At 39.4% G+C, this 12730-nt stretch overlaps 1 protein-coding gene across 1 annotated transcript in view; it reads left to right on the forward strand.

Annotated features, from left to right (window-relative positions):
• Window positions 1-5466, forward strand: part of dera (deoxyribose-phosphate aldolase (putative)) — a 35483-nt gene extending 30017 nt beyond the window's left edge. The window contains exon 9 of the mRNA XM_080740427.1: window positions 2926-5466. Within this exon, the coding sequence (XP_080596553.1) occupies window positions 2926-2982 (57 nt within the window). The 3' untranslated portion in view covers window positions 2983-5466. The remainder of the gene's footprint in view (window positions 1-2925) is intronic.
• The last annotated feature ends 7264 nt before the right edge of the window (window positions 5467-12730 follow it).

Here is a 12730-nt window from a genome sequence, read left to right on the forward strand (position 1 = left end):
GGGTCGGATGGTTTGCATTGAGCCTGGATGGTTTGCATTGAGCCTAACGGCTAGCAGAAGCTAATGTAAACAGGAAGGCCTGGTTTAGCAGTGACGTCATAATCGTATCCTTTTTTTTCACGGTTCTCGTGTTGTTACTAGCCGAAGGTAAGCTAACCGTTTCGCTCCGTCTATTAACCCAAATAAAAGCTTAAACAATGCTTTTATATAAAAGTAGAATAAAGTCGCTTGGCAGGGAAGTCCATAGTGACATAGTCGACCTCAAAGTCAAAATAATTAATTACATCACCAGTGAAAGACGTAAAAAAGTAGGTCAAATACCAATTAACTCCCCAGCGCACCGCACCGCAGCGCAGCTGGACTGACTGGACTCGTCTCATGAAGCGACCTGCTCATCTCTCCTCAGAATACGTTAAACCATTATTTATGGCATTCGCAGCCAACTTATGATTGAGACTACTTTCTCCATGTTCTCACCTCAAAATGGATTATTCTTCAGATGAGCGGATCACACTGATGCAGCAGGCAATAGCCTAGCCTGAGTAATTCACATCCAGTCGTCTTTATTGGATTTGATTTTTCCATCACGACAACACTTTGCCATCATAGCATGGCAAGTTTTAAGAGTAATGAATGATGAATGATGCTGCTCAATCACTCAATGTAGGCCTACTCATGTTGAAGCAGCAGAAAGACAGACAGACAGCCTGCTGCCGCTGAATGCTGCTGCCAGCGTTCAATGCTGCTGCCAGCGTTCAGCATGCACTTGCTGTGGGTCATCGTGACCACTTAACAGTGTGACAGTCAGGCTCCGCAAATCACCCATGGTAATTCTTAATTTGCTTATTTTACTTGTTAAAGTAACATTTTATTATAAAGAAATGACATTAATATGGGTGCAACTGCAAGATGCAAATGTTTAATAAAGTTCATATCTCAGTAATTAAAAATATATTTAATAGAATAACCGAATTTTATTTACAAACCAAATAGTGGGATCAGCTCCGTTTAGTCGGATATCCGAATAACCGAGCACATCCCTACACTTAAAGACTTTTTTTTATGGCAGATTACAAACTCGTCGTGAGCTTCTGTTTCTGCTCCTTTTTCAGCAGCAATTCTGTAAAAATAAATAAATACTTTAATCAATAATCCATACACTACAGGATAGTATGGTTAAATGGATAGTTCACCCAAAAATATATATTTTCCTATCGATTACTCACCCCATGGAGACTTGAATTCATGGATTTGTTTTAGTTTTATCTCATTCTTAACTAAGCCAACAATTCGATGACCAGCAGTGGTTCCCTGCTGGACACAAAGAGCCTGCTTTGTTCCCTATGGAGACACAAAGAGTCTGCTTTGTTCCCTATGGAGACACACAGAGTCTGCTTTGTTCCCTATGGAGACACAAAGAGCCTGCTTTGTTCCCTATGGAGAAACAAAGAGTCTGCTTTGTTCCCTATGGAGACACAAAGCCTGCTTTGTTCCCTATGGAGACACAAAAGAGCCTGCTTTGTTCCCTATGGAGACACAAAGAGTCTGCTTTGTTCCCTATGGAGACACAACAAGTCTACTTTGTTCCCTATAGAGACACAAAAGAGCCTGCTTTGCATGGAGACACCAAGAGCCTGTTGGTTCCCTATGGAAACACATCGGGCTCTATTTTGATTGTCTTAAGTACCAGCTCTTATGCCTTAACTTAAAGGCCTGTCCATACTGTCTCCGACCACTAAACCTTTTCGTCGGAAAGGTCCGGTTCAACTACAAAATGACGCCACGTGCATCTTCTGAAAAGCATTACCCCGAATTAATGTTCAGAAAGCTGCACTTCGGAAAGTCGGAACTCTCCGACGAAAAGTTCGGTGGTCGGAGACAGTATGGACAGGCCTTTAAGTTAAGGCATAAGAGCTGGTACTTAAAGGGATTTCATTTCACTTTCAAAAAAACTTTTGGTAATTTTATCGTCTAATCAGGCTTTTATGAACACCTTGAACAGTTTTTAATTTGTTTGATTCAATATTTAGATATTTGATGTAAATGGTATCAGTCCTCCTCTACAGGGCTTCTCCCCATACACACCCATTGTAACTTCAAACTCCATTTTAACCATGATAAATTCATTAAAAACACCCATTATTTTTTCTGGTGACTCATAATACCCTCTTAATACGTGAGCAGGCCGTGTTTTTTCAATAACTGTTTTCATTTATCTTTAATAAAATGTTATTGCATTTATTTTTTTCCATTTTCCCAAAGATTTATTAAAAATAAAATAAATTTAATATTGAAAAAACACGGCCTGCTCACGTATTAAGATGGTATTATCAGTCACCAGAAATAAATATGGTTGTTTTTAATGAATCTATCATGGTTAAAATGGAGTTTGATGTTACAATGGGTGTGTATAGGGAGAGGACCTGAGCCTGATAACATTTACATCAAATATCTAAATATTGAATCAAGCAAATTAAAATCTGTCCAGGGTGTTCATAAAAGCCTGATTAGACGATAAAATGACCAAAAGTTTTTTTTTTAAAGTGAAATATTTTAAGACAATCAAAATAAAGAGTCTCCTCAAATTGTTGTCTTAGGAATGACACAAAAACTCAAATAATATTCATGAATTCCATGGATATATTCTTCTCCTTTTTTTGTGCCTTGCTCTTTTTACTGTACACAACAGTACCTTTTTTTCTTTTCCTACTTCTCTGTATCGTTGTAAACCTTAAACTGCTGTGCAGCCTCTGGGCGACTGATTTTCCCCTTTGGATAATAAAGGTATCTATCTATCTATAATCGATAGAGATAGATAGAAAAAAGGTCCACACAGATCACAGATCACCACAGATCTATAGAACCATGTGACTGGACAGTAAGATATTTTACAGATCTATTGAACCATGTTATGATATTTTACAGATCTACCACCATGTGACTGGACAGTATGCAGCCTATCATGAACTCCCCATGGCTTGAAGAACTACAGTTTGTCCAGTTGAAGAACTGGCCCCCAAAACCAGCATTGATGTCAGGACTGGACACTTTGTGTCTCCATCTGGAATCAATGGGGATACATTTATTACAATCAAATTATTGTTTTAGTAATGTGACGAGAACATGGGCTGAGTAATCGCTAGAAAAGGAGAAAAATGGGGGATGAACTACTCTTTTTAAAGGTTTTACACCATGAATTAAAAAATATGTTTATAAACATGCAATATATTTATATAACATTGTTTGTGTCTCAAAAAAACGTTTTTCAAAAAGTTTGAGGCTAAATTACCACTCCTGAATACAGAGCCCCTGTCATTTCTGCCTAGCTTTCAGAGCATTTTCAGCTGCAGTACCACCTTGTCCTGAGTGGAAGGACTGCGCTATTGAGCCATTTTTTCTTTTACTTTAACAAAGTAATACAATATATGCTAATTGTGAGGTTTAACGGTAATTGTACTTATAAGATGTATTAGTCTGCATATTAACTCCAAATCTTGCTATGAATACACACACTTAAAGGCCCGCTGTCAGCCCCGAAATTATAACAGTATGATACAGTAGGTCATGTGGTCTATTTGAAAACACTTTGAATCCCCATCGCCCGCAGCGTAGCCCCCTCCACTGCCCGCCTACCAATACCAGCCGGGGAACTTATATTATCCGTAGGAGGAGACGTGCGCTAGGAGGAGAAAGAAGACAGACAGCCTCTTTACTAGTCTGGAGAAATGCAGATAAACACAGCGTTTCCATTTCATCAATTTATATATCCTTCTTCAAATCACCTTTGAAGGTTCCTTATATTGAAACAATTTTACATTATGGAGAAACTAACGCGATTAACCAGAGCTCTCAGCTGTGTGTGTGTGTGTGTCTGTGTGTGACCGTGGCACCGTGCGAGGCGACTCAACGAGCGTGTGAGGACAGCTAGCGGGGGCTATGGGCAGCGGGGGAAAATGTGGCAAGCCCCCCGCATTTAGAGCCCCGCCTCCCGGCGAGTGGCAACATCCCCTCTCAGTGAATTTTAGTGAATCCGCCAATTCAACAATTAAACATAAACAAGCATATTCACATGAACAATGGCAAAGTAACAACCAGATTTGGGTGGAAATATAATTTTTATATGCACAGATTTATATATAAATTTCTGTCTTTAGCTTTAGTGCTAGTCCAGTAGCCCTGTGGGAGCAGAGAAGTTGCTTTCTGGGGGCTGCGAGAGCGACCCTGCGGGCTATGGGAAGAGAATGTACATTGTACAGACATACAGTAAGTAACAGTCAATTAATTAATTTGATTGGCTTATCGCGCATTCCCACAATGACATCAACAAAATATTAACTTATTTTTTTAAGATGATTAAGGTGACATAGCCACTTTAATAATTACATAATTGTTGTAATAATTGTAATAAATGATCATACTTAATACATAATTGTTGTAATAATCGTAATAAATTATCTAACATTCCCGCTGACTTGACATGCTGATTAAAGTGCCTTTCCCACCGGGCACGATAACTATAAAGATAACTATAAAGATAACTATAAAGATAACTATAACTATATTGTTTGCGATTGTATTTTTTCATAACCTGTGTGAACACTGCCTTCCACATGACTTGGAAACATTTCTGAGCAGTGGCACACTGTCTCCTATTCGTGACTGCGTGTGTATGTTTGGATGTAACTTAGTCTGTAGCGTGAGCTGCAATACCACTTGTGCGGCTCGGCCGGGAATGGTGTGCTATTACGTTTCTTGCCGATCTGCGTTACCATGGCGACGTAATTTGCAAAAAACAACGCCCAAAAACCCCATTGACTTTCAATGGGGGACTCAGAAAAAAAAACAGAAACTTTGGCGCCACATTACTCTGGCATACTTTTGCCTAGCAACGTGATTTAAAGTTTAAAACAGGAACTCAGGGATGCAAGTGGATCAAGGCCTATAGCAGATCAAGTGGATCAAGGCCTATAGCAGATCAAGTGGATCAAGGCCTATAGCAGATCAAGTGGATCAAGGCCTATAGCAGATCTCAGTAAGTCTGCAGGGCAGTCTGAATTATAATTCTATTCCCACATAGGACCTACGACAAGTAATAATGTCTAATAATAATATATTAGTAATAGTACTAATATAGCAAGACAAATGCTATACCATCACTGTAATTACATACAAAATATGCAGATCTAGATTTAGTATGCCATTATCAAAATAGATGTACCAACTCAAATAGCCTACTCTTTAATCCTAAAATTACTTTAATATCTAGTATTACTGTAAGGCTTGTCTTTTACAACCCACATAGGTTAGGATTATGCCTGATGTATTCTTGGTAATGCACAAACATTTGCCAATCTGAACACCCACGGCAGTGATGTGTAGTGAGCTTGTAGATCGGCTAGTGTGTGCACGCATCCAAGCCAAGAGACACTCAGTGCTGGCGGTATGGAATCCAAAGCATTGGTGTCAGTTCAGAAAAAGCTAAGGTATGGCAACATGACTGGTGTCTTGCGCAAGACACCAGTCATGTTGCCATACCTTAGCAACAGGCATGATACATTTATTTTAAGAAGTACATTTTTAAGTCGATGTTATGACATCAAAGTCAGTCCAGCTGCACCTATATGTGGCCAGCTAGGTGTGAGCTATTAAGGCCAACGTAGTGCTACCTGCATTTTACTTCCGCATTCCATTCAATAAGGGATAGTACTTAAACTCTCAGTCGGCAGCACAAACACAAATGCTTGGTGGTGTCGGCTGCAGGGTTCCACGACCCGGGGTCTTTTAATGTGTTTTTATTTCCATGCCTGGGTGAGTTATGTGTGTGAATGTGTGAAGTGTTGTGGTCTTCATTACCATTGATGGAATGTGTTGACGATGGCCAAAGCATCAGCATGGTCTATATGCATGAGGCCACACCCACCATTGTTGCCCTAATGTTAAGACATACAGGTGTAAAACAATAGCAGCTTGTAAACAATAAGCTTGTAGGTTGGCTACATGATGTCTCCTATTCAATGAAGGCATCATGAATACTGATCACACTCTTGTCCGCCATTTGCATTTTCTAGGGACCAGTCTCTGTGTGTTCTCCTTATTGACTCATGTACAACCCCCTGATAAACATATAGACCAATCAATGGACAATTTTTGACTTGTTAACAACTCATTTATTCATAAAAGTGTTTTCCACATTAGTTATTTAAAGCAATTATTTAAAGCAATCGGCCATAAACTACAATACAATAGGCCCTACCACAGAACTTATTTTAGATCAACACAACTCCTCATTGTTTGTTTGTAGTATTTTCAATATACACTCGGTACATCATTACTATTTAAGGATGGGACGATATGACAATTTCATATCACGATTATTATGACAAAAGAAATCGCGGTTTACGATATTATCACGATAATCACAATCTATTATCATGGGGCAGAACATATGCTAAAAAAAACAGATCTACAAGCTCACAATGCGTCGCGTTGTGATGTGTTGTGACACGTTGTGAGCTTGTAGATCTGCTATTTTTTTGGCAAAGACGTTTGATAGAGAGTGAAAAAAGACTGTATCAATTACGTATAATATAAGTACCTTTTACCAATTATAGAGGGTTTAAGTGGTACCGGATATGCAGCTCGTCAAATAAAAGGCGAATTGATCCCAGTGCATGATGGAGGACGATATCACAATATATCAAATCGCCACGATAATCGTGAGTGTTTTTTTATTACGATAAATGAAACGATAATATTGCATATCGTCCCATCCATTACAATTAGGATATTGTATCCATAATTATGAATGCAATGCTCATATTTTCATAGACATAGACAGCATTTGTATTTGGCAGAGTTTGCAGAAAGGTTTCCAAAGCATGCTTCTCTATACAAATCCTCAAATCTCCATAGGTTCATGTTCCCCCTCCATATGAGTCCTCATGTGCTTTCAGATCACCCTCGTGTCTACAACCTTTGCTATAAACTGTGCTTTTCAGTTGTGTGAGTCCTCATGTGTTTGTTTAAATTACACTTGTGACTAAAATCTTTGCCACAAACTGTGCACGTAAAGTAAACTGTGTGTGTCCTCGTGTGTGTTTTCAGATAAGCCTTTGTACTACAACCTTTGCCACAAATTGTGCAGGTATAGGGCTTTTTGCCTGTGTGAGTCACCATGTGTGATTTTAGATTGAACATTGTACTACAGCCTTTACCACAAACTGTGCAAGTAAAGGGGTTTTCACCTGTATGGGTCCTCATGTATCTATTCAAACCCTCCATTTGACTAAAACCATTACCACAAACTGTACAAATAAATGTTTTTTCCCCTGTATGAGTCCTCATGTGTGTTTTCAGAACGACCATTTGACTAAAACCGTTGCCACAAACTGTACAAGTAAAGGGTTTTTCGCCTGTATGAGTCATAATGTGTCTTTTCAGAACAGCTTTTAGACTAAAACCTTTGCCACAAACTGTACAAGTAAAGGGTGTTTCCCCTGTATGAGACATAATGTGTATATTCAGAGAACCCCTTTGACTAAAACCTTTGCCACAAACTGTGCAAGTAAAGGGTTTTTCCCCTGTATGAGTCACCATGTGTCTATTCAGATCACTCTTTTGACTACAACCTTTGCCACAAACTGCAAGTAAATGGCTTTTCACCTGTGTGAGTTCGCACATGTTTTTTAAAATTACTCGTCACTACAACCTTTACCACAAACTGCACAAGTAAAGGGCTTCTCGCCTGTATGAGTCAACATGTGTGATTTTAGTTTGAGCTTTGTACAACAGCCTTTGCCACAAACTGTACAATTAAAAGGGTATTCCCCCGTATGAGTCATTGTGTGAAACTTAAGACTTGCCCTAGAAGTAAACTTCTTGCCACAGTCTTTACAATTAAAGGCATTCTTCTCTGTGTGACGCTTCACTTGTGTTGGTGATTTCAGGTCCTCTATCAGGTTCTTACTCAAAGGCAATCTTTGTCCTTCCATATTGGCTGGCTGATATTCTTTGGTCTCCTCCCACTCATCACTGTCTTCAGTGTCAGATTCAGAACAGTGTGAATTACTAGTTGGTTGTGGTTCTTCTACACCAGTTTGTGTTTTCATGTGGTCAGCTGAGGTGATGGCTAGAGGTTCTTTCTCTCTGTTTTCACCATCATCTTCCCCTTTCACTGCTAGTAATGTCAACCCCTCATCTGGTATTAGAAGTAGCTCCTCTTGGTCCTCTTTAATCTGTGGAGGCTGTGGTTTCTCCTGGACCAGACGGGAGTTCATATTCTGCTCATTTTGTGTTATTGCTGTCAATCCCTCTTCTGGTCTTTGAAGTAACTCTTGACATTCCTCTTTGATCTTTAGAGGCTCCTGTTCCTCCTTGACCAGACAGTAGTTATTCTCCTGCATTTCAGGGGAAATATTCTCCTTACACAAAGGTTGTGCTGTTCCGCTGTTTTTTACATGAGTTGTTTCTGTGTGTTCCGCTGAGGTGATGGTTACAGGCACGGTCTCTCTGTTTTCACCATCATCTTCACTTTTCACTGCTTGTAATGTCAACCCCTCGTCTGGTCTTAGAAGTAGCTCCTCTTGTTCCTCTTTAATCTGTGGAGGCTGTGGTTCCTCCTGGACCAGACTGGAGTCCATGTTCTGCTGTTCAGGGTAAACCCCCTCGTTGAACAAAGGGAGGTGCACGATGTCTAGACAAAAGATAAAATGAGACAGACTCATTAAATGCTTGAAATATACCATGTCCATACGGTGTTACATGTTTTGTAGTGGTGGTCTTCTTAAGCAATTTTGTTGTTGGAACTAAATCTGACTTTTTGATCAAGGTTTTGTTTCCAGTGTAAGCTCACATACCAATCAAAACTTTGACAATGTCACAATATCAAGTTTCTTAATCCTACACATGGTTTTCATGGTTGCTACTTTGTCTTGAGAATCTGAAACTCTCAAACAATGCATTGCTCACTGCATTTTTTTAATGGCACAAACATACAAAATAGCACTGTTAGAAGCTCCTGATTGAGTAACTGTACATTTTGAGAGGCTGTTGTCTGGTGAATTGAACAAAGAAAACTATTACTACTAAGTTGTTGTTGTTTTTTTTTGCCCAGACCACAAGGGAGGAATTAACATCGTTTGACTAGAACTAATCCCCACAAACAAGTCCATAATTGCGACCGTTAGGGAGCAGTTTACTACCAAAACCTCCACCGGCCGTCCGTCCGTCCGTCCGTCGGTCACACGTCACACGTCACACCTTTGTTTGTGTACGATGTGATGTCATATATCTTCAGTATGACATCACACCACATGTGTACACAAACCTTTGTGTACGTTGCTGTGGCAACAGTATGTTGTTGCTGGTCTGTTAGTGTACGTTAGCAACCACCTTAGCAACCATGGTTTTACCCTAGCAACCAACTGTTTACCCTAGCAACCAACTGTTTACCATAGCAACCATGTTTTTTTACCCTAGCAACCAACTGGGCATAAAAGGGATTCTGTTAGGGATCTCCATATATGGGCATAAAAGGGATTCTGTTAGGGATCTCCATATATGGGCATAAAAGGGATTCTGTTAGGGATCTCCATATATGGGCATAAAAGGGATTCTGTTAGGGATTTCTGTCTTTAGCTTTAGTGCTAGTCCAGTAGCCCTGTGGGAGCAGAGAAGTTGCTTTCTGGGGGCTGCGAGAGCGACCCTGCGGGCTATGGGAAGAGAATGTACATTGTACAGACATACAGTAAGTAACAGTCAATTAATTAATTTGATTGGCTTATCGCGCATTCCCACAATGACATCAACAAAATATTAACTTATTTTTTTAAGATGATTAAGGTGACATAGCCACTTTAATAATTACATAATTGTTGTAATAATTGTAATAAATGATCATACTTAATACATAATTGTTGTAATAATCGTAATAAATTATCTAACATTCCCGCTGACTTGACATGCTGATTAAAGTGCCTTTCCCACCGGGCACGATAACTATAAAGATAACTATAAAGATAACTATAAAGATAACTATAACTATATTGTTTGCGATTGTATTTTTTCATAACCTGTGTGAACACTGCCTTCCACATGACTTGGAAACATTTCTGAGCAGTGGCACACTGTCTCCTATTCGTGACTGCGTGTGTATGTTTGGATGTAACTTAGTCTGTAGCGTGAGCTGCAATACCACTTGTGCGGCTCGGCCGGGAATGGTGTGCTATTACGTTTCTTGCCGATCTGCGTTACCATGGCGACGTAATTTGCAAAAAACAACGCCCAAAAACCCCATTGACTTTCAATGGGGGACTCAGAAAAAAAAACAGAAACTTTGGCGCCACATTACTCTGGCATACTTTTGCCTAGCAACGTGATTTAAAGTTTAAAACAGGAACTCAGGGATGCAAGTGGATCAAGGCCTATAGCAGATCAAGTGGATCAAGGCCTATAGCAGATCAAGTGGATCAAGGCCTATAGCAGATCAAGTGGATCAAGGCCTATAGCAGATCTCAGTAAGTCTGCAGGGCAGTCTGAATTATAATTCTATTCCCACATAGGACCTACGACAAGTAATAATGTCTAATAATAATATATTAGTAATAGTACTAATATAGCAAGACAAATGCTATACCATCACTGTAATTACATACAAAATATGCAGATCTAGATTTAGTATGCCATTATCAAAATAGATGTACCAACTCAAATAGCCTACTCTTTAATCCTAAAATTACTTTAATATCTAGTATTACTGTAAGGCTTGTCTTTTACAACCCACATAGGTTAGGATTATGCCTGATGTATTCTTGGTAATGCACAAACATTTGCCAATCTGAACACCCACGGCAGTGATGTGTAGTGAGCTTGTAGATCGGCTAGTGTGTGCACGCATCCAAGCCAAGAGACACTCAGTGCTGGCGGTATGGAATCCAAAGCATTGGTGTCAGTTCAGAAAAAGCTAAGGTATGGCAACATGACTGGTGTCTTGCGCAAGACACCAGTCATGTTGCCATACCTTAGCAACAGGCATGATACATTTATTTTAAGAAGTACATTTTTAAGTCGATGTTATGACATCAAAGTCAGTCCAGCTGCACCTATATGTGGCCAGCTAGGTGTGAGCTATTAAGGCCAACGTAGTGCTACCTGCATTTTACTTCCGCATTCCATTCAATAAGGGATAGTACTTAAACTCTCAGTCGGCAGCACAAACACAAATGCTTGGTGGTGTCGGCTGCAGGGTTCCACGACCCGGGGTCTTTTAATGTGTTTTTATTTCCATGCCTGGGTGAGTTATGTGTGTGAATGTGTGAAGTGTTGTGGTCTTCATTACCATTGATGGAATGTGTTGACGATGGCCAAAGCATCAGCATGGTCTATATGCATGAGGCCACACCCACCATTGTTGCCCTAATGTTAAGACATACAGGTGTAAAACAATAGCAGCTTGTAAACAATAAGCTTGTAGGTTGGCTACATGATGTCTCCTATTCAATGAAGGCATCATGAATACTGATCACACTCTTGTCCGCCATTTGCATTTTCTAGGGACCAGTCTCTGTGTGTTCTCCTTATTGACTCATGTACAACCCCCTGATAAACATATAGACCAATCAATGGACAATTTTTGACTTGTTAACAACTCATTTATTCATAAAAGTGTTTTCCACATTAGTTATTTAAAGCAATTATTTAAAGCAATCGGCCATAAACTACAATACAATAGGCCCTACCACAGAACTTATTTTAGATCAACACAACTCCTCATTGTTTGTTTGTAGTATTTTCAATATACACTCGGTACATCATTACTATTTAAGGATGGGACGATATGACAATTTCATATCACGATTATTATGACAAAAGAAATCGCGGTTTACGATATTATCACGATAATCACAATCTATTATCATGGGGCAGAACATATGCTAAAAAAAACAGATCTACAAGCTCACAATGCGTCGCGTTGTGATGTGTTGTGACACGTTGTGAGCTTGTAGATCTGCTATTTTTTTGGCAAAGACGTTTGATAGAGAGTGAAAAAAGACTGTATCAATTACGTATAATATAAGTACCTTTTACCAATTATAGAGGGTTTAAGTGGTACCGGATATGCAGCTCGTCAAATAAAAGGCGAATTGATCCCAGTGCATGATGGAGGACGATATCACAATATATCAAATCGCCACGATAATCGTGAGTGTTTTTTTATTACGATAAATGAAACGATAATATTGCATATCGTCCCATCCATTACAATTAGGATATTGTATCCATAATTATGAATGCAATGCTCATATTTTCATAGACATAGACAGCATTTGTATTTGGCAGAGTTTGCAGAAAGGTTTCCAAAGCATGCTTCTCTATACAAATCCTCAAATCTCCATAGGTTCATGTTCCCCCTCCATATGAGTCCTCATGTGCTTTCAGATCACCCTCGTGTCTACAACCTTTGCTATAAACTGTGCTTTTCAGTTGTGTGAGTCCTCATGTGTTTGTTTAAATTACACTTGTGACTAAAATCTTTGCCACAAACTGTGCACGTAAAGTAAACTGTGTGTGTCCTCGTGTGTGTTTTCAGATAAGCCTTTGTACTACAACCTTTGCCACAAATTGTGCAGGTATAGGGCTTTTTGCCTGTGTGAGTCACCATGTGTGATTTTAGATTGAACATTGTACTACAGCCTTTACCACAAACTGTGCAAGTAAAGGGGTTTTCACCTGT

This window comes from Nannobrachium achirus (assembly GCF_963921795.1).
Source record: "Nannobrachium achirus genome assembly, chromosome: 13".
Taxonomy (NCBI): domain Eukaryota; kingdom Metazoa; phylum Chordata; class Actinopteri; order Myctophiformes; family Myctophidae; genus Nannobrachium; species Nannobrachium achirus.